Consider the following 27,143-nt stretch of genomic DNA (forward strand, 5'->3'; position numbering starts at 1 on the left):
CTTTTATCCCGCTAATCCTCCGCTAGCCTCAGAGTCAACAGTTAGCGTTAGTCTTTTCAATGCATTTTCAAGCATTCAGAATAATTCATTCATAGAATGAATGTATGTATGAATTGAATGTACGTATGAATACAGTGAATGTATGAATTCATGGACTTTTCTCCCTTTATTTTATATAAAGGGGGCCATTCTCTATGTACTTTTCTGCACCTTGCTTTTTATCCCTTAACAATGCATTTTAGAGATCATTCTACCTCAGAACATGTAGGTCTAACTCATTCTTTTTAACTGTTCTGTACTAAATAATCTTCTATACTAAAAATACATGTTAAACTTTACTTATTTCCCATTAGTGGATGTGTAGGTGTTTCCAGTCTTTCGCTATGACAAACTGTACTCTTTTGAATGCTCTTAAACACATTTCTTTGTGTCTATGCTAGTATTTCTTTCAGGTAGCTAGCCAAGGAGAAATTGTTCTATTGACATATATGTACATTTAAAACTGTTATGTTTACCTTAAAATTGACCTCCTAGAATACTGTAGTGATTGGCACTCTCATCAGCAGGGCGTGAGGTAGCTCCCACTCCTGCCCCTCGCCGACACTGAGTGTTATACATCTGTTTTTGTTTTGCTAATTTAAAAATGCTCTTTGATTTAATTTGCATTTCCCAGATGATTTGGAAGGTTGAACCTCTTTTAAATTAATTATTGACTGATTTAAAGGTTATTGATGTATATTTATCCTTTTGTGAACTGCATCTTTGTATGTTTGGTGCTTTATGTGACAACCTTGTTGTATTTTTTTATTAATTTCTGGGTGTTCTTTATTATTTTCTGAATACTAGTTCTTTTTATATAATTTGCAGGTGCACCTCCCCATCTTCTGCGTGCTTTTGAACTTTGGTTAACTTTTGTCGTATAGAAGTTTCAAATTTTGAAAGCACTCTTCTTGTTTGACCTTTTACACTTGTCCCATCTTCCTTCTTGAAATGTTTTCTGCATTAAGTTTCCTGAACAGCATACATTCTTGGTTTTCCTCCTAACTCACCAGCAACTCTTTCTTAGTATCGTTTACAGGTTCTTCCTTCTCTTTCTGGCCTCTGAATGTTGGAATTCTTCAGGGCCTGGTTCTTGATACTCTTCTCAGACCACATTCTCACTTTATGTGATTTAACCATCCATAGCTTTAAATACCATCCTCGTGCTGTTGACCTCTCTTTAATTAATGTCTCCAGATCATAGCTGTCCTCTGAGCTCCAGACCACCACATCCAATTTGCTTCCTTGACTACTCCATCTAGGTGCCTCTTAGGAATCTAAAATTTAATGCATTTAAAACAGAGTTCTTCTATATCCTGCCCCCTAACCACGAATGGCCTGAATCTTCCCTGTGTCCATAAATGGAACCATCATCTACCATGTTACTAAATCTACACTCTTTTCTGTGGCTCTGAGGAAGAATTAACGTTAGAAGACAGACTTAAAGATTTTAAAAAGAAAAACCACTTGGCTGGTATTGAAAGTATGGAGTTAAATCGAGGTAAATGTAAAATCTAGCCATGGGGCAAAATATAAATCACAGAAATGTAGGGTGATGCCTGAGCAAATTTATAGCTGCTTGTGTAAAATTTGGAATTTGATAGCTGTGGCTTCATTCTCCTCATCCAGAGCATCCATTGGCAAAGTGACAGGTCACTAGGGACCTCCTCTAGGTTATTAATCATAATGATTATGATTATATGCCTAATGTAACTCCAGAAAAGAGTGTACAAGTTACTGTATTTAAGAACTTTGAATACATCATTGCACTTAATTTTTACAACAACCAGAGAAGTTGGTATTATAATTATTATCGTTTTAGAGATGAGGAAACCGAGGTTTAGAGAGGGGAACTTGCCTGAAGTCATACAAATAGTAAACGATGGAGCTAGAATTCAGACCCAAGTCTTTCTGACTCCAGAGTTCAGTCTTGCCCAGGCCACACAGAGTCAGAATTGGGGGTTATCATTTCTCACATTTATCTTGACTCTTTGGATAAATTTGGGGAGCCATTTATCAGTCTATCAACTCTGCCATCCTGCTCATGTTTCTCTATCTTGTCTACGAACCATGGAAGACTAGTAACTTGTTGAAATCCAGGCATTTTTCAGTTCCTTTTCTAAAAATAAAATAAGGTTAGATCAGATGGGTCTATTCTTAGTAATCTCATGTTGATTCCTATCTCTGGGTACCCAGTGACTATTCAAAGAAATAATTGGGGCTGGTCCGGTGGCATACTGGTTAAGTTTGCATGCACTGCTTTGGCAGCCTGTGGTTTGTGGTTTTGGATCCTGGGCACAAACCTATACACTGCTCATCAAGCCATGTTGTGGTGCATCCCACATACAAAATAGAGGAAGATTGGCACAGATATTATCTCAGGGCCAATCTGCCTCACCAAAAAGAAAGAAAGAATCAATTTAAAAGAAGTCTACCTCAGCATTGATATTGAACTCTTCCTTCTATAGTTTGCAGAGAACAAACCCTTTTCACATTTCTTCAATTGGGGCGTTTGTTCTTTTCTGCTTTCTCTAGATGGCAATGGCCTGCTTACAGTACTATTTTTCATGGCATTTGTGTTGCTTTAGACTATAGAATTCCTTACTTAACTTCTGTAAAACCAAATATTCCTTGAGGGTAGAAACTCTGGCTTTCTCTTCTCTATGTACTATATAGTCTCACACAGTGTCTGCAAAGGAGTAGATGATCAAATGATCAATCAGTTTTTGCCAATGAAATGTCTTCAGGTTTATGAAGGATTAAAATGCTAAAAATTGAAAATTATCTGGGTTCTTTTTTTTAAATCTTCCCTGAGACTTAGTCTGCAGCCTGGGAATCACACTGGGGAGAGGCAGGTCATGAAAACACTGAAATTGTGGAACCTTTTTCCTCTTAAAGCCTTTTTAAGAAAATGGAATTTTACTTTTCTGGGTTGAATTAAAAACAGGCCAGTCTGGCCTCAATGGTTTAGAATAGTGGTCTTCTAATTTCAGGCCCCTCCTTATAGCCCTTTGACTTACATTACATTTTATTATTGAACAAGGGAGATGGGTAGCCAATGAAATAAAATGCATTTTTGCAAGACATTCTGAGAGGACTTTGATCACTCAGATGGTAGTAACAAATGGACACAGTAGCAGAGATGTCTGCAGTTGTGTTTGGTTGTTATCTGTTGGATAAGGATCTTTTCTGGGAATATCAGCCCACAATCAAAATGGAAGTGGAGATACCATTTGGTTAGCTGATTGAAATAGTTTGTCTAGATATATAAGTTGCATAGCCTCTTAAGAAATAGTTTCTAAACATGAATTATTGCCATGTAAATGTTTCATCAGGCAGCTTTAATTTGTATGCACAGATATATTAGAAAGAGGGTGGACAATGGATTCTAAGAGGTCTCTCGTGTGTGTGAACTGATTCTTAGTGAATGTGGAGCCAGCTTCTCTCTCCTTGTCACATCTTTCACCTGGTTCTATAGCTATGTTTTCCCCATCCACCAATATCTCTCTTAGTCTTTTAGAAGACACTTTTCCCACTCCAGGAAGCTCACATCAAACATAATGGCAGAGCAGGGAAGAAATAACCTGTATTCCTACTCAAGTCAGGAGTAAGACAAGGATGCCTTGTCACCTCTACTGTTCAACAGTATACAAGCAAAATGCAAATGGCGGAAGGAAGAAATATGAGGTATAAAAATTGGGAAATAAAGAGCCAAGCTGCCATTATTTATAAACAATATGTTCATCTACCAGGAAAATCCACTGTATGAAATACACTATGAAATACACTATGAAAATTAAGATATTTTACAAGGATATCCAGATGTTAGATAACACTTAACATTCTGTGACTCCTACATACTGGAAGTAACCAGTGGAATGTGAATTAAGAAAAACTCTACCGTCCACAGAAGCAATAACTAAAGTTACTAAAAAAATGTAAAAGAAATGTATAAGACCTTTATCAACGAAAGCTTTAAGACTTTCCTGGAAGAGACAAGCAGGAATATGGCAAGGGTTCACTGTTGATAGCGGAAGAGATTGCTGTCAAATCCAAATTTTTCTTGTAAAATTACAGGATAGTCATCAGAAGTCCAGGTTTGCAGATTGTGGAACTTGATTTATTAGGATCTAAGGTTTGATTCACAGTAACTGTGGCCTGAGCACCAAACGAGCCAGGCGTTGTGTATGAGGTGGTAGATACAAAGATGAACAAGAGTTGGTGGCTTTCTTTTTGTTTTGTTTTGTTTTTTAGATTTTATTTTTTTTCCTTTTTCTCCCAAAGCCCCCCAGTACACAGTTGTATATCCTTCGTTGTGGGTGGTTTGATGAGCAGTGCCATGTCCGCGCCCAGGATTCGAACCAGCGAAACACTGGGCCGCCTGCAGCGGAGCGCGCGAACTTAACCACTTGGCCACGGGGCCAGCCCCAAGAGTTGGTGGCTTTCTGAGCTCACAGCCTAACTGAAGAAAGAGACACATAAGCAAATAATCACAGTACAGTGGACATCACTGGAGTTGTACACAGGTTTAATGGGAGCTGAAGGATTGCTACCTTCAGTTTTCCCGTCATCATTATAATAGTCACCACTGTTCCAGTCCTTCCTTGTCATCACTGATGATGGCCGTCCCATCACAACTTGAATTCCTGCAATAAAAGAATCTTACCACTTGATGAGCCTGCTCGATGGTTGGGCACCTCCAGAGTTTAAAAGGTCTTCCTTATATTGAGTTGGAATCTCCACTACTATGACTTTTACCTACTAGCCCTCGTTCTGTCCTGAGCAAGAGAAAACAAGGCTACATCTTTATATTGATACAACCTTTTCTGTATATTTTTGTTACATGTCCCTTATCAGGCTTTTCTTTTACAGTCTAAATTTCCCAATTTCTTCCATTACTCTCCATGCAGTATTGTTGAAAGTTTGGAGAACATAATTGTGTCTCTTTATTTGCAGGCTTTCTTTTTATTTTTATTGATCATTTTTCCTTCAAATTATGGTCAGGAGACCACTCACATTAGAATCACTTGGGAGCTTAGTAAAAACATGGATTCCTAGCCCCCATTCACTGAACTGGGACATGTTAGTGAAAATGATATTTTTGCCAAGATGACTCTTATGCATATTAAACTTTGAGAACCACAGTCCTACACTTTCCTGGATTGGAATGGTCTAATGTGTACTGGGATTGATTGTGCTTCTGCATTACGGCACGTATGATAATTCTTAGGTTCTTTTAGGGTCTCTTAAAGGGTAATAATTTGTCTGACTTTAAATAGTAAAACGTGGGAGAATATACCTTTGGAAGCTTGCCTTAGCTCAGTCATTCTTCAAGCCAAGTGATTCTTCCCACTTGGGAAGCGTAGTGTGGCAATACAGACGATGCCACATGGTCACATGGATGATAAGTGATAGGAACAAACCATATCGATTTGATTTGGAGTTGTTTGGGGATTTGACTCTGGAGTTCTTTGTCCACTGGATAAAAGCCAAGGACCTTTCCAGTCTTGTTCACTGCAGTATCCTCAGAGCCAAGTGAAGTGCCTGGAACATTGTGAGACTTGACCAGGGAATGAAGGAATGCTTCTGTCCCCTCTCCCCTGGCTTAACTTCTCTTCTGTTTAAGTGTCTCTATGAATACTAGCCCAGATGATCCAAGGCAGGGTAGGGACTTGAGCTGCTGATGGTAACCTTAGAAAAGAGATTTTCTCTACGTGAAATCCACTGAGGATTCCAGCTTTGGATTCTTGGGTAAATAATCCCTGTCCTGCTTATCTCGCTCCCTCATTGTAAAAATCAAACGAGATAATGGATATGAAATTGCTTTGCTAACTGCAAAGCTCTGCCCTCATGAGAGAGAGAATTATGTTATAAGAAGAGACTATTTATAAATTAGGTAAGACAGGCAGAGATTGCGGGCAAACTTTAGCTTTGGGGATGGGTTTCTCTGCTGTCATGCCAGGCTTAGGTGTCTTCCCTGGTTCTCCAAGTTTAGACCTTGCTCAAAACTAGGAGACTCACCCAGTTCCCGAGAAGGCCGAGAACTTCTGCTAGCACCTTCCGAAGAAGTTCTTGTCTATCTAACTTGGCTCTTGGCTACCATCCTCCATTATCCTCCCCCCAATCCCCCTGATAAACAGATTTTCCATTGACTTAGAGATCTCTAGAACTGTGCTGTCCGGTAGGGTAACCATTAGGCACGTTCCAAGCGGTCAGTAGCCACATGTTGTGAGGGGCTACCGGTTAGAGAGTGCCGGTGTAGAGTATTTCCACGTCGTAAAAAGTTCCTTTGGACAAACAGCTCTAGAGCTATAGGAGCCTTCTCTCTGGATGGAGACCATGCATGCTTTCCCTCAGACTTGCTAACTCTTATCAATCAAAGCTCACTCATAAATAAACCAATTCTAGTGGATGCGCTGTCTAAGTCTTTGACATTTCCATGCACAAGATTAGTATATTCAGATTTATGTATGGAATCAGTAGGGGAGGAAAATACAAGGGTAAAGAAAAATTGAAGTGAGAAAGAAGTGAAGAGAATGAGGTTCCCACAAAAAACAGTAGAAGAAAAAAAATTCTTCCGGGTTATTGCCCTTTGTCATTTCCTTTATGAATGACAATTATCAGAATTTATAATTGTGTTTATGTTTTGTTTACTTGTTTATTGTCTGTCTCTTCAGCCAGACTGGCAGTATGTGAAAGCAGGTAACCTGTCCATTTTATTCCCAAAGGTTCCCCCAGGTTGTAGCACATTGCTCAATTAATGTATTTGTTGGTTGAATGAATGGATGCTCTTATCAGAGCTTATTGTTCACCTGGATGGTGTATACTCAAATAAGTTTTCACCACTTTAAAAAATATTTATTGGGGCCGGCGCCATGGCTGAGTGATTAAGTTCGCGTGCTGCGCTTCAGCGGCCCAGGGTTTCCTCGGTTCGGATCCTGGGCATGAACCTAGCACCGCTCATCAGGCCATGCTGAGGCGGCGTCCCACATAGCAGAACTAGAGGGACCTGCAACTAGAATGTACAGCTATGTACTGGGGGCTTTGGGGAGAAGAAGAAGAAAAAAAAAGACTGGCAACAGATGTTAGCTCAGGGCCAGTCTTTAAAATAAAATTATTAATTCCATAACTAGAATAGTTGTCTTTTCACTGTGAAACTACATGCCAAGTTTTAATTTCAACACACCAGAATTCCCCTTTTAAATAAAGGTTTTCATGCTGTGGGTTGGAAGATTACCCATGGATGAGAAAATAATTTAAGTGTGATTTACTTTGGATCCTTAGAACTTTCTGCTAATGTTGGAAGGTTGTTTGACATTTAAAAGCCATTTTATGGCCGTTACCTTGAACTCCAGAGGTTACAATTGGATTCAACATTTACCTCATTGTTTTGAGCCAAAGCAGACTTATTCTGAGTGAATCAAAGATGCATGAGGATGACCTTGCCTTATCTCCCCCAACCTCCTCCAGAGCTGGCTACATAATTTGCAGGCCCCTGGCCTAAAATGAAAATGTGGGTCCCCTTGTTCAAAGGTCAGGTAAAAATTGCCATTAAAAGTATTAAAATGTAAAGCCTTTTCCTTTCATCTGCAGTTTTTCTTTCAACTTGTTATGGTATATTTTATTTACTATTTACCTCTTCTGTAGTAGAAAAATAAAATACAATTTTAAATCATTGGCATTAAATTTACCATTCATCTTTATATTGTGCAATGCCAGTTTTAAAAGCAAAAGTAAGAGCATTTAACTTATATGTGGATTCGCCAAAATTACACCAGTCCTATGTTTTAGTTCAGATGTGCTTATGTATTTTGTTTTTTTTATACAGTGCACAAAACTAATGCAACTGTTTTTATTTCACTTCTCGATACACACACATTCTACTAACATACTCTCCCTTTGGCTTACTGATGAGTAAAAAAGGACTGAAAGGGAAGAGAACCATGGTTGGCCTTATCTTCTCCTTTCTTTCTATGTCAACATTTTCAGCATAAGTGGTTGGCCAATACAGGGAAGCAACACAAGTGAGAAAAGACATGATAGGTGGTTCTTATTTCTTAGAACATCACTGCCTTCTTCCTGCATTTGGCAAGTTCTTGTTCAAATGGAAAATGTGGCCTCTTAGGGCCATCAGCGTTCCCAGTTACTTAATCATAGATGTGTTGATATGAAACATGAGCACAGAATTCTAGTGTTCCCATGATCTGTGGGAATTCAAGCATGTTATAGAAGCTGCCAACAGAGAGATGATGGGAGAAAGGAAAATGCTTCATACATACAATGTATTTACCTAGTATTTGCTTTGAGTCTTGCTAAACTCTTTATGCATGGTGGGTCTACCAGAATTCTGTGCCCATGGGACAACACTAATGGGATGGGGCAGCAAGGAACTACAGTGTACACATGTCACCTTTGCTCACGTGTGTGCTCCATTGTCCCTTCAGACATTACAAGTTCAAAGATAAAGTTTTTAAGAATTTCAAGATGGCAGCAAGCAGAGCATTCAACCAAGCTCAGGGTTCCTGTGTGACTGCGTTGGTCACACAACCATAAAGCTGGCCCTGTCCCAAGGCCTGCCCCAAACCCCGCCTGAAGCAGCCTCTCAGAAAGCATTGCTCTTGTTGAGATCACATCAGGAAAACAGTGAGAATAACAATCTCCAAAGAGTTCCAATTGCCTCACCAGATACTCAGGATTAGAAAAGTTAGTCTCCTTGCAGAATCTACCTGGAAAAGGTTGGTAGTCAAGTGACTTAAGCTACCCTCCAGGATGCCCACTTCTGAGCTAAAGTGCTGTGGTCTAAACATTATCCCCTACACTGAGACATGTTGTCAAGGAAAAGTTCCTGCCTCTGACTTAGGTTAGGATGAACTTTTTACATAGCCAAAGGGGCTTCCCACCCAGGGTAGCCTAGTGGCTGTAGGTGCCGGAGTCAGGCACACCTGCGTTTCAGTCCTGTCTGAGATCTGTCATTTACTATTGGTAAACCTCTGGCATGTGATCAGACATCCCTGGGTCTCTGTTTCCTCATCTGTGAAATGAGAATAATATTAGAACCCATCTCCTAGGGCTTTTGTTAAGGTTAAATAGGATAACATATGTGCAGAGCTGAGCCCAGCTCGTATTACACAGAAAACGCTCAATGAACGGAAGCTGGTACAATTGTTATTATAATTGTATATATAACATTGTTCATATCTTGGTTAAACAAGCTTCTCCAGTTATTTTCTCAGCTTCTTGATAAGCATCGCTGAAAAAATGAGTCAATGGAAATCTCTATGTTCTAAACACTGCTCCTTAAACAAGGAAGCAGAGCTCCCTCTGCTAGAAGAAAAGCCAGAATGAATTAAATTAAATTAACCACACTTGTTTGATTTGTAAATAATTGTTTAAGCAACATGAGACAAGATTTGTTTCCTGGGTACATCATGCCCTGTGCTGAACAGTTGAGACTGTTATTTTGAATATGGCTTCTGGCTTTTAAATTACTTGTAGGCATTTCTTTGACCCAACATAAAACATGCTAACCATAGTGAACAAGTTGGGTCCATTCTGTGTGTATTTGTTTTTCCCCTTTTTCTCTGTAGGTGCACTCATTGCTAGGGTGTTAGTGTTCTGTGTACCAGCCCTCTGAGATTGGTGCCCACAATAAAGAGGGACAGATATGCTACCCTGCAGGGCAAGCCCCCAAGCCATATCCAGCTCCAGAGATGCCCAAGGTGGTTTATCTGAGGTCAAGAATGGAGGCAGTGTGGTGTGGTGCTCTCACCCTTGACCCTGGCTACACGCTAGAGTCACTTGGGACCTCTTAATACCTGAGCCTGGATTCCATTTATAAAGATTCTGTTTTATTTAACTTATTTATGTTTTTGGTGGTGAAGATTAGCCCTGAGCTAGCATCCATTGCCAGTCTTCCTCTTTTTGCTTGAGGAAGATTGTTGCTGGGCTAGCATCTGTACCCATCTTCCTCTATTTTGTATGTGGGACAGCGCCACAGCATGGCTCCATGAGTGGAGTGTAGGTCTGCACCTGGGATCTGAATCCATGAACCCTGGGCTGCTGAAGCGGAGCACGTGAACTTCACTACACCGTTGGGCTGGCCTCTGTAAAGATTCTATTTTAATTGGTCTGGTTGGGGACCAGAAATGCATGTGTTTTAGGAGCTCTAATATGCAGCAGGATTCGGACCCATTGGTGTAGTGGAGAGAATGGGAAGCTTGTGTTCTAATCCCTTGCTGCTCACCAAGCAGCCATCATCTCTCTCAGCACCAATAAAACGAGGAAGTTGAAGTGGATAGTGCTTCAAGTTTAGGCCTAGCTCCCATGTCTTAAACTACTGAGATAGTGTGGGTTTATACTATTAATTATCAAGTAGGGTCAGTTTTGTTTCCCATGGGACATTTGGCAGTGACTGGAGCCATTCTTGGTTTTCACAACTGGTGGGTGCTACTGGCATCCAGTGGAAAGAGGTCAGGGATGCTGCTAAGCGTCTGACAATGCATGAGACAGCCCCCTCACGACAAAGGATTATCTGGCCCCAAATTTCAAAAGAGTGCTGAAGTTGAGAAACTGCTTTAAACTAAGCTTCTGGGCTTCGCAACACAGAACCTTCTTATTACTGCCAGGTGGTCTTTTAACAACACCGGGGTATATGTGCTTTTACCTGCCCACTTCAGTGCAGCTCCTGCACCATTTGGCTCCTCTTAATCCACATCCATCCCCAAGGCAAGACAAGGGAAAGAAAAAGCCCAGGAGAAGGCAATTGGTGTTGTTTCTGAGAGGAAGGGCTCCAAATTTCTGTGGTTAGAATACCGGCAGTAACCTTGCAGATAAGCCCTTTCCACAAGGCAGGCTCTATGCGCTTGTTCTCTTACAGTGTGTACTTGGCAGGGACACAGCCCTCCCAATTTAGTCAGAGCAGCTGTTCAGGAAGGAATCGCCTCCAAAGCACGCTAAGAGAGACCCATCAGAAAACCATATCCCCATGTAAATGCGTGCTTAGTCCACAGTGTAATGCTGCAGGTCCCTGGCCCCTAGAAGTGGTACAGCTTCATCTTATACTGGGTGTCGACAAACTAGAGTGTGTCCAGAAAAGGGTAAACACCGTCATGTTCTTGGCAGAATTTATGACGTATGAAGAACAATGTAACAAACTGGGGATGCTGAGCTTAGAGCTTAAAGAAGATTCAGGTCGTAGCGTTGTTTTTATATGTCTAAGAACTGCTATGGGAAAGAGGGTCTGACGTGTTCTGTAAGCTGCCAAGAGAGAGGTAGGGACCCAGGTTTGAAGTGTTAAGAGTATGTATTTCAGCACAAAATGGAATGGACTGTCTTACTAGGGTGTTCCTGATAAAGCAGAAGGAGAAAATTGGATGACCACCAGTTGCTTAGAAGTCTTAGCTGATCATAAGTCAGCATGACCGAGGAAGGGGTGGGAGGTCGAAGGAGGTGTTCTCAGACCCTTCTTTTGTGATTGTGTGAGTTTCAGAGCTGTGAAAGTCCTCCCACAGTTGCAGGCAAACACAAGAGAGAACAAAACCTACTTCAGCTGGCCTAGCTTTTTTTTTGGTTGAAGCTGGAGACCTTCTGGAAAGATTGCCATTGGGAAGAGAAGTGCCAGAGGTGGTATTGTCAATATCAGGGGCCATTCTCTTTCCTTTGTGATTCTTCTCGCCGTCTGTGGTTGGTAGGGAGCTCAGCCATATCTAAGGAAGAAGTCCGTCCCTGGGCTCTGTAGATGCTCAGTGGTGCCCAGCTGATGTGATGCCTGAGATTCCATTTGAGGAAAATATTGTCCTACCCACCCATCAGGATAAATTTCTGCTGTTTGAGGCTTTAATTTGAAAGGAATTGCTGCTTAAAGATTTGTAGGGAGAAGGGAGCCCTAGGCTGACACTAAAGAAGCATCTCAGTCTGGTTTTCAGGTTCTTCCTTTTTTGTAAATGGACAGTCAGGACCAGGACTTCAGGCTCTGGAAATAACAAGGCAGGATCCCAATCTAGGAGAAGCCAGAGTACTAGCGAAGCAGTTTAGTATTATGTCTAAAAGTGTAGGACTTGGTATTTGATGGACCTCAGTTTGACTTCGTCCTGCCCCTTTGAAGCTGTGAGTTCCCTTGCAAGTTACTTGACCTCTTGGTGCCTCTGTTTCTTCCTGTGCAAGATGGGAGTAAAGTTGGTTGTTGCCTCATTGGAGGGTTGGGGGGCTTGTGTGAGATTCTGTACATATAGAGTCTGGAACAAGCAAGTTATTGATAAATTATGTTCTTATTATCATAGTCATGGTCTTATTAGGCAAAAAGGCAGCAACACAGCTTAGTAGGACAAGGCTCCTCTTCCTATAACACGGGCTCATTGTCAGAACAGGATCTGAAGAGAAAGCCTTTGGTATCAAAATCACCATAATATGCTCCTGATGGACACGGTTGTTCCTGAGCAATAAGTTCAGAAGAAGGAAAAGTACTTCAACTGCAAGGGTGGGGGAAGTGTGGGGAAAGGAGCAATGCAGAAAGTTCTAGCTGCTGTCCTGCTAGAAGTGCTGAGGCATCATTGCCAATCCTTGAGCGAGGAAACCCAATGAATGGCTTCTGGTTACATAAACAAACAACTGAGTGTGCCCTGGGTTATATGCAGCCAAAGAACCAAGAACGTACTTTTCACAAAATGGTTTCTAAATTGTCTCTTCTCATGCCCATTACCTTTTCAGGTTATTTCTTATAAGATTCTTAGAAACATTTCACAGTTAGAATTGTTCTTGGAGAGATTTTTACTCTCTAAGAAATGAGTGAATCTATATTTTGATAAACCTGACAAACAAATATGTTGGGTGCCTGCTCATGTTCCTTTTATTGTTTTCAGGCTTTTATTTCCTTTGCTGGCTGGTATAATGTAATTTTTTGCTCTGTTTGTGAATTGGCATTGCCTGCTTTGAGTTTCTGACTTTGGGGGAAGGAGTGTGTGTACATATCTCCACGTGCACACATACGCGCGTATATACATATGTACACACACACATATATATTTGTGTGTGTATCTATATGTGAGTGATTGTCCTGTATAATAGCTAGTTGCCTTAAGAATGATTTGGTTTCCTGGTTACCATCTTCATCACCAACATCTTAGCATCAGCCATCTACTGAGCACGGGTTTACATGCCAGGCATGAGCTAAGTGCATTACATATGTCGCCTCATTGAATCCTTAATATTCTCCATGGAGCGGGTATTGTTATCCGCATTTTACTGATCGGGAAATTGAGACTCAGAGAGATTAAATAACTTGACTAGTGTCCTATAGCTGGTGAGTGGTAGGGCCGGGATTCTAACACATGTTCATCTGATTTCAGAGCCCTTGCTGTTAACCACTAAGCTGTGCTCCTTACTGGTTAATTGAAAACTCTTGAAAGAATGCAGAACTTTTGATTCTTAAACACAGAAGGGCTTCAGAACTGATCTGGTCAGATATCCCAACCAATGCAGGATCTTTTCTACAACTTTTCTGGCAGATAGTTGTCTATCTCTCCTTCCAATGAGGGGCAGCTCATTATTATCCAAGGCAAGGCATTCTGTTGTTTGAACAGCCTTAGTTGTTGCAAATTTTGGTCAAATTTTACTTCCTTGTAGTTAACATCATGAAAGCTTAGAGTTTTATACCTGGAAGTGATAAGAGACCTCAAGCAATCCAGTGGTTTTATACTTTTCTTTCTGGTGTGGAAACCTTTTGTTCAAATGGAATCTTACTTGGAAGTCTGAGCAAGAACTGCTTTGGCCAAAAAAAGATGTTCAGGGGCCAGCCCAGAGGCGCAGCTGCTAAGTTTGTATGTTCCGCTTTGGTGGCCCGGGGTTCACCAGTTTGGATCCCAGGTGCAGACCTACACATTGCTTGTCAAGCCATGCTGTGGCAGGCGTCCCACATAAAAAAATAGAGGAAGATGGGCATGAAGGTTAGCTCAGGGCCAGACTTCCTCCAAAAAAAAAGAAAGATGTTCGTATGGGTGTGTGTGTGCACACAATCTGACTATTGACCCATTCCTCCAATGTCTTCTGTGACCACTCCATGAGGTTATTTGTTAAAGTCTTGTTAAGAATAACTTGAAATAGACTGCTGAACCCAATATTTTATAGACAAGAAAAGACTCAGGGACTTAAGATGTTTGCTTAAATAGAAGAAGAACAAAGACCAGAACCCAAGCCTCAGAACTACTAGCCCAGATGCTCACCTATTCATTCATCCATTGCCCTTTGATTATGTGCCTAATATGGTCCAGGCACTGTTTAGGCATTGGGGATACAGCAGAGATCTAGACAGACAAGATCCTGCAATTAAGGAGCTCACAGTCAAGATTTTACCATCCCACTTTTTTTTGGTGGTTTGAGCCCTACCCTTGGAAGACACACACACACACACACACACACACACACAATCAGAGGATCTCGGGGAATTTCTCCTGTATTCAGTTCAGTTTGTCAACGGCTTTCCAAAAGGGTGGGCTCTAGAAATGGACTCAGGGCTATTCACGTATTTTGGTGATTTTAGGTGCCCTTTCTTTGACAGTGCTGCAAGGTGTAATTTATTTTTTCTGCCTCCTGTTTTCTTTTGGGACTGTGCGTATAATACGACTGTGGAGAGAGAAGCTGTTTCATGTGTATCATTCAAGAGGATGAAAAGGCCATTCAGGCATGTGGGATTTTAAATTGTAAATGCCAGCTGGATTGAGTTGTAATAGAATAACCTTGAGCATTATAGTGTGACTTGCAGCGGGAAGCTAGTGAAGGGCATATAAAGTCCTTCTTGCCTGACCCAATCTGGTTTTCCAGCTCATTTCCCTCAACTCTCCCCTGACCTAACTCTCTATGCAATAAGCCTGCAAGATTGATCAGTTTCCCCCAAATAAATAGTGAATTCTCGTGCCTCGGGATTATGTCTGCTGCCTCAAATGCTCTTTCTCACTTTCCTGCCTGGTATAAGCCTACTGCTTGTGAACCGAGGCACAGTTTCAGTATGAGCTCTCTAAACTTTCCTGATCCCTGCCGCCTCAATCTCCAAGTAATAACTAATCACTTCCTCCCCTGGGCTCTCTTTCCACCTACTTCTTCTTTTGGAAGCTCAGCTCATCCCGTGGGATCTTAAGTACTCTTTCGCACCTGACACACTATTTGCTCAACTGGAGCTTCTCAAGAGCAGGACATCTTCCCAGCAGCAGTGTCTAGGAGTCAAGGCGGCCTGCTCAGTGAAGGTGTACTTTAGTGATGCTGGTGCAATGAGACTCTGAGTTGGATTGCCTGGTTCAGATTGTGGCTCCACCTCTTCCTAGATGTTTGACTTCAGCAAGTTACTAGGTTTTACTTCACTTAACTAGTGCTTGCAAATAGTAAAACCTATGTGATAGGATTATTGTGAAAATTATAGGAGACAATCCATGATTTGTCTAGCATAGTAATCGGCGTATAATAAACACTCGGTAAATGTTGACTGTTTTTTTTATGGATCCATACTCTTAAGGCATTTGCTTTTAGATATTTTTAGGTTCAGTCACGTTGAAATAGGTCAGCAGAAAAAGCAGGCAGATAGTGTGATCCCCAAAGACTCAAAGTTCCAATCTTTTATTTGTCGTTTAAGAACAGTAGTATACAATGGAAAACATTTCATAAGGAGATTTTTATTTATAAAAATCTGACTTTAATTATAGGTACGTATTGAGAAGCAGAGAAAGAGGTGCATTGGGATTAGAATAAGCCACACCCACGATTTGATCTTGCACTTTGGCGTGTTGAAACATGGACATATCAGAGGCTGGTGATAGAATTAAAGAGCCCCTGAGAATACGTTCTGTCCAGAGGCCACAAACTGCATTATTAAACTGGAATGCACGTTAGGCATTCCAAACCGCAAATTCAGCTGTTTGGGGTCCATTCTGCAAACAGCACAAAATTGTCGGCAGGGCACTGGCTTAAACTCCCGGAGCTTCTGCCTTGCGGATGAGCTGTTTTATGTCCTTGACAAGACACTGCAATTCAGCTTTCTCAACTGTCTGAGAGGATTTTTTGTCACTTGCTTGCTACTTTCACAATTTTTACCATCCAGCATTCCATTCATGCTATTATTTATTTACCATTTTTCTTTAAATACATTTTTAATCTAAATAAATCTAGTTGTAAAGGAAATTCTGTATTGTGACCTTAAATGAAAAACCATATAGAAAAGATGATTTTAAAAATAAATGCAATGAAAACAAAACAAATTATTTTATTTGTATAAATTATTATTATTAACATTTAACTTGATCCCATTGCTTGCTGCAGTCTCTGAGCCTAAGGCCTGCTCTCCATTTGTTAGGTTTAGACACTTGGTTAAAGCCAGAATGGGGCCAAGCTGAGTTTTTCTCTTTAAGCTAAATGAGTGCAAGAAATCTCAAATCCCCTTACTGTGATTCAAATTATTTAGTCCTGTGCCCATTGTTTGGCATATCAACTGTAGATCACATCCCATGTTTGGGAAATACTGAATCTTCAAGAGTCAATATTCTATTCTAGTGGATAGCGAATCTAAAGATAAATGAAGAAATTGGCCTAGGGCATTTCCTTTTGAGTAATTGAACTTACTGATAACTTACTACAAGTCTATGTGCTCACGGTTTATAGAGAATTCAGTTAGTTTTCATCAGCTAATTGTACCCAAGCTTTCTATTTTTTCATCACATTAAGAACACCTAAAAATTATTGCTTTGTGCATCTCCTTAAATTTTTTGCCTTTTCATATTCATGATTCACCACCAAGTCTTTTCTCAGTTCTTCATTGTCAGTGTCATAAAAACCAAAAAATATTGTCTACTTTGCTAAAATGCGCTGTTTGCCTATCCTTCAGTGCTTCCATCCTGATCCCTTGTGGAGCATCACTGAATGCCTCATACTTCTAGCTCTGGCCCTTCCCACTCGCCACTACTTTCTCTTTGCTGCCCTCTAAGTCTCCGGCTCTAAGCTCTGCCTCAGATGTGAGTAGAATAACTCGACCTCCACCTACTCAGGGAATCCCGTACTCCTGTGTGCATTACCTGAGAACACTCTCTAAAAATGCAGGTTTCTGTTCTCCCCACCCCATTGTCAGAGGTCTGGTGTGGATCCTGGGAATCTGCACTTGTTATAGGTACCCAAGATAATTCTGATCCACATGGTCTCTGGACAACTTTGTGAAATATGACTTGGCTAATGATTCTTCTCCTCTTCTCTTTCTCCTCCCTCTCTTTCTCTTCCTCCTCCTCCTCCCCTTCTTCTCTTAGAACACAGGTAATTGTCTCTTTCATCAACTGTTAATGTTAATCTTCATTACAAAACTCTTCCTACTACGCAAATGATTTCCATGCTTCCCAAAGGACAGAACTCCTGGTTTGAGAAGGAGAATGCCTGTTTTACAGCACTGGATCCACCGTGCCCATCGATCAATCCGTGCTCCTACAGTGCCTTTCTTCCTCTTCTAAAATTGAAATAATACTCAGTACCCGTCTGCCGTATAGATTTGCGTTAACGATTAAATGTAGAAAAAGATACAAAAATGCTTCATAAATTGTAGAGGATTTTACTAAAACTATTAAAACAGGAAACTGCATTAAAAAAAAAAAACCCTGATCTGTTAAAATATCGGAGATTCTTTTTTAATGATGTTTTGCATCAGGGATTTTGAGCGGCTCTGCCAATGTTTCTGATCAAGCATATGTTTGAGGAGAGGCAGTTGTGATCTCGCTGCATTTTAAGTTGTGGCATCTCAGCCCCTCCCTAGCTTATCCTGCCCAGATACATTTAGCAGCTTTGAGTGTAATTTCACAGATTCAGAAATTGAGGTCTTTCAGATTCTTTAATACAAATCCAAAAATTACCCTCACTGTGTTTCCAGCAAAACCTCTTTCCTCCACACGGAATATAAAGTATCAGATACTAACAATAGAATATTAAAAGCCAGATTCGAAGCAATTACCCACAGCTTTCCAGAACAGTCACACGCAGCTGGTGCCCAATCAGAAGGTCTGTATCTGTCACCCACCATCTTTGCTACTCATAGAACCAGAATGGCAGAGCTGCAAAGAATCTTATAGATAATCCTCCTCCTTATTTAACGAATGGGGAAACTGAGGCACAGGAAAAGGTCTAAGTCATCAGAGGCATGCACAGATGGTGGCTACAAAGGCACTACACTCTATTGCTTCCTCTGCTGAGTTAGTAGGGTGACCTCGTAGCTGAAAGTGAAAGGGGCTCACTGGGTGTTAAAACCATGTGCGTTGAGTGTGATGTATTGCACTGGAAGGAGGTCTCTTGGGGTGCAGCATGTTGCACCATAATTTTGTATCTTGAATGTAGACCTAAAAGGCAGATGACATTAAATGGTAAACTGGTAGCAACTCAATAAGTACCATACTGTAAACGGAGACTTACACAGGCCAGCTGGGACACAGGGTCACCCTGTCAGTATTCTCAAGTCCCCATTTGCTCTGCCAAGAGGCAGCTGGCTGTGAGTCCTTCATGGAGTTAGAGGCTGGGCCATTTTCCTTTCCCCACAGCTCCTCTCTTGGCAAGGGCTGTATTGATGTGGCCTGAATGAAAGGGAGTGGCACCAGGCATCCAATAGCAGCTGCACAGCAGTCTCAAGCTTTATTTGGATCTCTGGGAGGACGATAGGAGAGAGCCAGTATAACCTTTTGGAAATGCTTCTGAAAGACCCTCCTCTATTCTCTCCAGCTGCTCTGGAGCCTTCCACACTCCCACCTCTGTGGCTGTCTTTAGCCTGGGTCTTCCTGCCTTTTCTTCCATCCTCCCTCCTCATTTTTTTGCTACGTTTATATACCTAGCCCCTTTCTCTGTGTCCTCCCCACTTTCCTCCTGCCTTTGCTGGTTCTTTTCCTTTTCCACCTAGTCTCTCCAGTTCTGCGTCACAGAAAATATACATGCCACTTGGCAAAGATTCTCCTTTAGTGAGCAGGAAGGGTTAGCAGGGAAGAGTCCTGTGTTAACGTCCTTGTCACACTGTGTTTCAATAAATGGAGGAGCCACATCACACTGTAGGATTCCCATAGGTGGAACAGATATAACATGCACCCTTGTACATGTTCCTTTCGCCCTTAAGTTCATCATAGTGGGACAAAGAAATGCTAGAGACAGCAGCACCTGAACACTGGACTTAGCAGTGGTAGTTCTCAAGATGACAAGTGACAAAATATCAGGACAATTAAGATCATAGAGTTTGGTTTCAAAAATGGACTAAGTGTATGGTCTGATCCCACCATTTATTAACAGAGTAAACCTGGGCAAATTATTTAAACTCAGTTTCCTTGTCTGGTAAGTGGGAGAAAGATATATGAATTAATGCATGTAACACACTTAGCCCAGCTGGCACGTGTGTGCTGTCCTAATGGGTGGTTGTTTTTATTGTTGCCAGTAATGATAATAATAATGATATAAAGGGAATCTGGCCAATGAAAAATGAGAAATCCTTTCTTCTTCCTTCCCCTCCCTCCTTCCTTCCTTCCTTCCTTTCTATTCATTCTTTTTTTTTCTTTTAAATAGATATGTTCAATGAAGAAGACAGATAAAAAAGGGGGCTAGAGTGAGGCATGTAAAGACATGAGGCCACATCTTGAGTTATCTAGAGAGCTTACACTTGAAAATGGCATATGGAAAATCTGGAAGAAGGAAGGTATAACCAAGGGTGAATCAGAAGCTATGTTCAGAGCAAGTAGCAAACCGAGATATAGTTAGATCTCAATAGTGAGGGAAGAAATCTTGCATATTCTGCTGCAATAAGAATAGTCTTCCAACTGGAAAGAAGAGAATATTATAGGGAGAAAGTTGGTATCCGGGATTAATGGAAAACTTTTAACTGTCTCTGAGCCAAGATGTATTATATCTCAGGGAATTAAAGGAACTGGGTTGATAAGATCTCTGACTGGTGCTCTTTTGAGAACTGGCAGCCTGGAGACCAGTAAATATTGCCCCAGTTCTTAAAGAAAGGCTAAAGCTAGACTCCAGAAATCTCCAGAAACTATAGACTCATAGCTTGAAATAGACCTTACCTAAATTCTAAGACAGTTAATACACAGTTTATTTATGAGCAAGAGTCAGTGCTGTTTCATTAAAAAATAATTTGTGCCAACTAATTTCATTACCTATTGGGACAGATTTACTGCCCAGCAGAGACATTTCAGCAAGGCTTTGGACAAAGCCTTCCACGGGTGGGTCCATTCTCAGACACACCAGGTGTTATCTATCTGCTGGGAAGGCGGTCTGTGGTGCTATCCCACAATTCTGTTTTAGCCCTGTCCTGATCAAGAGTTTTTTACCTTAACTGACGACCTAAAAGACAGATGACACTAAACTTAAAGCTCTAGGTAGCAATGGATGATCTGATCTTCCTCTGTGCTTGTAAAATCCTTAGAGTCTATTTTGAGTCTATGCTAAATAATCATATCTTGAATGAGGAAATTGTTATGATTTAGAATGATTGCAATTGACTAAAATGATACCAATAAGATTAAATTTAACTGAGACAAATATAACGTCCTATATTTCAGCTCAAATAAATAAGTAGATTAATTAATTAAACTGCACCAATGTAATAGAGTAGCACAGGAATTGACAGCTGTTTGTGTCAAAAAGATAAAAGTTGGCAACAGACTCAATATAAGCCAATAGCATATCACCATTGTCAGACATGAACTAAATGTTAAACACATTCATAGACGTAAATTAAATTGAGGATGAAAGTACATGATATAAGTCAGGCTCACTGTGAAGGTTTGTGCTCTTTCTTGGTACCGTATTTCAAGAAAGAGAATCATGAGAAGGATGGTTTTCAGAGGACAGTGCCCATTATGGGCAATAGTCTGGAAATCATAATATATAATGAACTATTACAGAAAATGAGACTATGTAGCCTGGAGAAGATAAAACTTGGAGGATATAATTAGTAGAGGGAAGAATTTTGAGTGGGCCTGGAGGGCAAAGTAGTTCCACTGGGTTGAAGTTGTAGAAAGGCAGATTTTGGCTGAACATTAATAAGGTTTTCCTGGTAATTAAAGTTGCTGAAAAGTAACATGGCCTGGCCGGCCACTGGAGGTTCCTAAGTAGGGGCTAATCAACCCCCCATCTGCATGGCACAAGGGGCTTTCTGGCGCTGGGTGGGCTCTTTCAGGAGATCGCCTGTGACGTCCATTGCAACTCTGAGGTTCTGTGATCTTCTCCCCTCTCCAGGGATGCAGTGGAGTGTGGTGGCCAATGGGAGAGTCAGTGCCACCCCCCAGCAACTTCTCCTTTGGTGGCAGCTCAGCCCAGGGACACTTAGGCCCCTGGGGCAGTGACTCAGAAGACAGCCTTCCCTCCAAGAGAGGGCCAGGTCCTAAGCTGCTGCTTGTGCGTGACTACACCCGGTGTTCTCTTCACCCGAGCATTCCGTCCATCCGTGCAAGCACCCCATGCCCAGCGGGGTTTTGCTCCGGGATTCCAGCAGGTGTCATTCAAAGGAGTCAGGGGACAGGACGCCAGCTTGTTCACTGGAGGCTCTTCTCCAGAGATCCCCCATGAAGGGATCTTTTCATTTCCCAGCACTCCCTCTTCCTGGCGTCTCACACTCTCTGTTGTCCCCAATGTGTCCCCTTACTGTGCCTGGTTTGTCTCACTCATGTTCCAAACATGATCACTCACTGTGTCCTATCGGAGTCGTGTATGTCTCCAAATATGCCTTCTTTGCTGTGTCTACTCATAGACATTGTCAAAACACATCCTGCCCATGCCTCTCTTGGTCAGAGTCGTATTTCAAAAGCACACATTCCTTGCTTGTTCACGTCCATCACAACCACGTTCAAACTACTCACTGTCTTGTCTCCGTCCTGTTCTGTGCCAGACACTAAAACTCTTTCCTCCCTGTGTCTGGGTCCAAATGTGCATCCTCCTGGCCAGCCCCCGTGTCAGTCACAGGCTTCCACTTGCTCTTCCTTATGTCCATGGTCAGTCTTTCTCTTCAGGACATGCTCCATTTATTTACCATGGAAGAAACGGGGGCAAAGATCTTTCAGAGGAAAACAGTCTCCACAGCAACCTTGGAGGGAAGCCGGGGACAGGTAGCTTCCCCTTAGTGCCGTGGCCTCAGGCCCTTCTGCTCTGAGATGCTCGCTTTCCTCTTGGACTAGAACAGCATCTTCTCCTAAAAAGCCTTGGACAGGGCCGGTGGCATCGTCGTGTTTATTAAAAGACTGGAATCTTTCCTGTGAGCTTGTGGTGAAGCCCAAGGTATCAATTTATAACCCTTGAATCTGGCCTTGTTGCTCCCAAAGGAGGGAACCATTGGAAGCTCACACTGCCAAGACTTGTCACTGCAGTCCCCAGGTGGAGGAGGCAGGACCAAGCAGGGCTAGGAGTGGGAAAGCAGTGCTTGATTTGAAGTCAGGGGACCTGAATTCCAGCCCTGCTGTGCTCCTAACATGCTGTGAGCTCTTGACCCAAGCCCTTCCATCCCTGGTCTTCGCTTTCTCCATCTGTCAACTGAAGTTTGGACTATGGGGTCTCTAAGGTTCCTCTTCGCTTCTAGGACAACGGGATGCTGCTACAGCCATCAGCTACCTCGAAAAGCCATGGCCTGCCTGCTTTTTGACTTTGTTTCAAAGGAACTAGCCGCCTCATTTGGGCTATCGAGACCCTTGACCTTGCCAGCTTTGCCCTTCAGATGACCTGGATGTCTCATTCTAAGCTGAGTCCATGGGTCTTGCCAACTGCCCCAGAATGAAGGTCCCAGGGAGGTAAACGCCACCACGTCCCAGAGCCGTGTAAAGTTTTAACTTTGATCTTGGCTGTGATTTGATCGCATCTCAGGACTTTATCATACTTTTTCTTGCAGCTTAAGAAGTGTCAATTATAATTTCCATTGATGTTTACTTTAGTTCTGGAATTGAATTGGGCAGGAAAGAGACTTTGGAATGAGGAAGAGAAGATTGCCCTAAATCATCCAAATGCCAAAAAAAAAAAAAAAAAAAATTTCTCTTTTCTGTGAAGGCTTAATTTTACTGGGGAGAAATCATGCCTTAGGGAAGCGAAAAAGCCTCTAGAGAGGAATGCTACTTAGAACTCCTGAATGCTGTTGAGAAATATTGGACCAGCAGGCTGAAATGCTCCTCGTGTAGACCGGGACTCTCTGATCAGTGGAGCAGATTCAACTGGGCATCTATTCTCATCAGATATGAAGAAAGTGTATTTATGTCCTAACTTGCATTTTGACTCTGGTTAGACCAATCCCCTTTGCTTTTTCAAGTCGCTGTTCCTGTGCCATTACTAGATGGGGGCTTAGAAGGAAACCACCATTTTGAGGATGGTCCTTTTCTAATATAAAGGAGGGAGCATCAAAATTCTGAGTCCCAAGGCCTCGATCCTAGTGATGAGACCCAAACTGTCTACTCTGACTGCCACTGCACACGCTGCCCACCGCCTCCGTGAGCACACGAGAAAGATGGATGTTGTCAAGAAGCAGCATGTGCACTGAATCAATTGCTGACTTACTGTGTGACCCTGAGCTAATACCTAAACCTCTCTGGCCTCAGAAAATCTCTCCTGCCTACTTCACAAAGTTCTTGTGGAGATAAATAAGATAATTATTGTGAAAACATTGTGTAAATCATAAAATGCCATTTTGTATGTTTATTATTACTTTGGATTACTTTAGATGCTCCTGAGCTCTCAAGGACTAAGAATCTCTTCATCAAGAGGTAAACCAATTTAGAGAATGAGATTTCTTTATTGAAAACAATACCAAGGGAACACCTTTTCTGGTTCCATTCCTCCAAATCCACCCCTCCTCATTCAGTTACTCCAAGTTGCCCAACACACACCAACATTGCAAATTTATACGTCACAGACACTCTCATTTGAAGAGATTTTGTGTTCTCAAGGTAAAGGAGTGGGTGCAGAGAGATGGGGACTACAGGCTAATTTTGGGGAAGAATGAGCCTAACTTTTCATGTAACTTCAGTCACATGGCATAAATTCAAATGCCTTTTCGCCATGAAAACATTTATTTGGAGAAAAAAGACCTGAGTCATTGAAATTATCCCCACCCTGTAAATTTTATATATGTATAAATTCTATTAAAAGAAAACCCTCAAACATGGGCCAGATTATGAATGACCAGCTGACAAGAATGTTACATAGAGTCTAATTAGATACTGAACCAGATAATTTTGAGATTTTTTTTTTCTAATCTGATAGTCTGTGTAAACAATTGTTAATTATGGTTTAATGTTATTTAGCTACCACCTTGATTTCATTTTACATTTTTAATGAAGTAGAATTACAAGTGGGGGACCACTCATACCATTTATAATGCTGAGTCCTCTTGTGTAATTGACATATAAAGTACATGTGTGCCCACTCTATAGAACATGGAACTTAATTATATAATTTCAAAGGATTACAGATTCTAATGATGGTTGTATCTTTGGTTTTATGAAATTGTTAGTTATGCCTATGATTTATTTGAAGCTAAAGCTTTGAAACTGCTTGGATCCCCGGTCCTAATTTGCTTCTGTGGAAAGCACCCTTGGTTTTCTGATCTACTTCTTGATGCAGTTCCCAGGAATGTGTTCTGAGAAAAACAGGAGCCTACATAGACTTGTTTTTTTAATTGATAAATTCTATTTATTGATAAACATTGGTAAATTACACATATGTTTATCTTTGTGCATTCTGTACATGTTTATATAAATTATATATTGAGAGAAATCTTGTCTTAAAACTAGTAACTGAATTTTGAATACACAATAAAATGCCGAAGTCGATCCCATGCCTCGGTTCTGTAGAGCTTCTCCGTAAGCTGGAGAATTTCCTGTCTCCAGTATCAGGTTCTCCTCGAGGTAAAGTCAGAAGCCCAGGACTCCTACATAATGTGATTCTACCTGTCTGTCTGCCACCTTCATCAGGGCCTCAAGCCCTAGGATAGATCTCTCTGACTTGGTCATCTCAAGAGCAGAGGATGAGGAAGGATCTGGCCCAGCCACTCTCAGGTGCACACAAAGGAGCCATTCAAGGCAGCATGGCAGCTGTATATCCAGAGGTCTTGGGTTGAGGTTATTAAGCATGTGCCTCCTTGCTGAAACCTTTTTTGATGTCATGAACCACTCAGGAGCCTGGAGTCCAGCTCCCTTGCCTTGGAGCCCCTGCGATGTTAGGCCCAGAGTACATGTCAATGAAATCCAGGCCCTACCTCTTCTGAGTTTGGGGCAATGGAAAGACACCCATGGGCACGCAGGGACAGGATACTTGTCTTAGCCCTTCTGTTCAACCCCTCGGGGCCTCCATCATCTCAAATATAAAATGCAAGGAGTGGATGAGAATTAGATTTTCACTTCAGAATCTTTTCCTCATACACAAATTTACCTGGAACCCCATTGCACATAAGTCAAAATAGGATGGGGAACAGGTAGATGTGGATCCTCCATCTTCCTCATTGTAATCCATCCCTGGGAGGAGCCTTCTTGGCCGTCTGAAACCCTAAGCAGCTGAACCAGGCACTCTCCTCCAAAAGTCCATGATGCTGCTGGGTTTCTCCCTCCTTAGTTTTTCTAAAGCATTCATAGGACTCCTGTGAGCTGTTTCTCCAGATGACTTTCTTCAGAATCACAACCCTGTCCACTTATTTACAAAAGTTCTTCCTCCATATAGAAAGTGCCCCGTCTCGTGAAACTTCCATCCTGGAATGACAACCTGAGCCTTCCTCCACTGTCAAGAATCTGCGGTGTCCAGGCGGAGAACTAGACCATTGAAACCCAACTAACTGAGCCTGACAACTGTCCCCTTTCTTGCTTTCCTTCTAAATTGTCTTCCTTCACTTTGGAGCAGCCATTCTCTGGACCCAAGCAAGGGAGAGGAACAACATTGACTTAGTGCTCACTGTGTGCTGGTGGTTTCTGTGTGTTCTATAGTTTGATTCTGTCAACAGCACCACAATGTTCAGAGAAACAGATATTTTTGGAACACCTACTATGTGCCGGGGTCTGTTGCCAGAGGCCCAGTAATAAATAATACTGACAATCTGGCTCTCTCATTGGGAGCCAGAAAATAAAGCAAGGAGACATATATACATGAATTAGACGAGTTTAGATACTTACAAGCGCCATAAAGAACATAATGAACAGAGGTGGGGCAGGAGTGTGTATGTTATTTGGGATAGTCAGGGAAAGCTTCAAGGAGGAGGGCAACCCTGTGATCTGGGACAAGAATTCTGAAGAGACGTCAGTCATGTGTTGATCCAGGGGAATACGGTCAGGCAAAGGGAACAGCAAATGCAAAGACTCTGAGGCAGAAATGAGCTTGCCATGTGTGGCTGGTGCTCAGTGAATGTGGGGAAAGTGGTAGGAGATGGGATCAGAGAAGTAAGTAAAAGCTGATAATAATTCAGTAGCTTTAGATACTGTTCATCAGTTACATACTATGTGCCAGGCTTGGTGGGAAGAATTTTATATGAAACGCTACAAGATAAGTATCATTTTCCCATCGCATAGATGAAGAAACTGAGCTGCACCTCAGAGAAGTTAACCTGGAATTGCCCCAAGGATGCAGAGACTCCTGGAGCTGGAAATGGAACCCAGACCCTGCTAAGTCTAGCCTTTCTCCCTTACGTCACTTGCTGAGGGGACTTGATTCATCTCGGGCCTGCTCTCTTTAACAGCAAGAACCATCTCTGAAACAGATGAAATCTCTTCTTGTCTATCTTTTCCTTTTTGCCTCCCTTCTTTCTCCATGGAGTGTTACCTGTCTGTAAACAAATAAAGATGCATTTACACAGGGGTTCTGCATTGATTTTAAGCAAACTAATTCCAACTAACACTAACTGGAAGTAAAAACCAATTTTTGACCAGCTATTAGTTTTGGCAGAAATAAGAGGAAATCCAATCTGGTTATATAATCAGTAGATTTCTCTCATGCATTTCCTTGTCTCCATCCTTCCTGACATCATCCTTCTACAACTGATGTTATCTTCATCTGTACTGGGGCGTCTGGCTCTAAAATACAACATTGAGCATGCCATTTCCCTGATCAAAACCCCTCAAGGACTCCCCATTGCCTCGCAAATTCTGGGCTCT

The 27,143-nt window shown here is 41.7% G+C and overlaps 1 protein-coding gene across 19 annotated transcripts in view; it reads left to right on the forward strand.

The window, feature by feature from the left end:
- Nucleotides 1-27,143, forward strand: part of HTR4 (5-hydroxytryptamine receptor 4) — a 172,653-nt gene that overhangs the window by 115,624 nt on the left and 29,886 nt on the right. For 5 of the 19 annotated variants that reach the window (XM_070517241.1, XM_070517238.1, XM_070517242.1 and 2 more), the window contains one exon: nt 22,604-26,874. The exons of 8 other annotated variants lie outside the window; for them this stretch is intronic. In XM_070517241.1, coding sequence (XP_070373342.1) covers nt 22,604-22,742 — 139 coding nt within the window. In that variant the 3' untranslated portion in view covers nt 22,743-26,874. Of the gene's footprint in view, nt 1-21,270; nt 26,875-27,143 lie in introns of those variants that run through there. 6 more of the 19 variants (XM_070517232.1, XM_070517234.1, XM_070517233.1 and 3 more) reach the window with 4 other exon arrangements.

The sequence above is a fragment of the Equus asinus genome, chromosome 9 (genome assembly GCF_041296235.1).
Source record: "Equus asinus isolate D_3611 breed Donkey chromosome 9, EquAss-T2T_v2, whole genome shotgun sequence".
Lineage (NCBI taxonomy): Eukaryota > Metazoa > Chordata > Mammalia > Perissodactyla > Equidae > Equus > Equus asinus.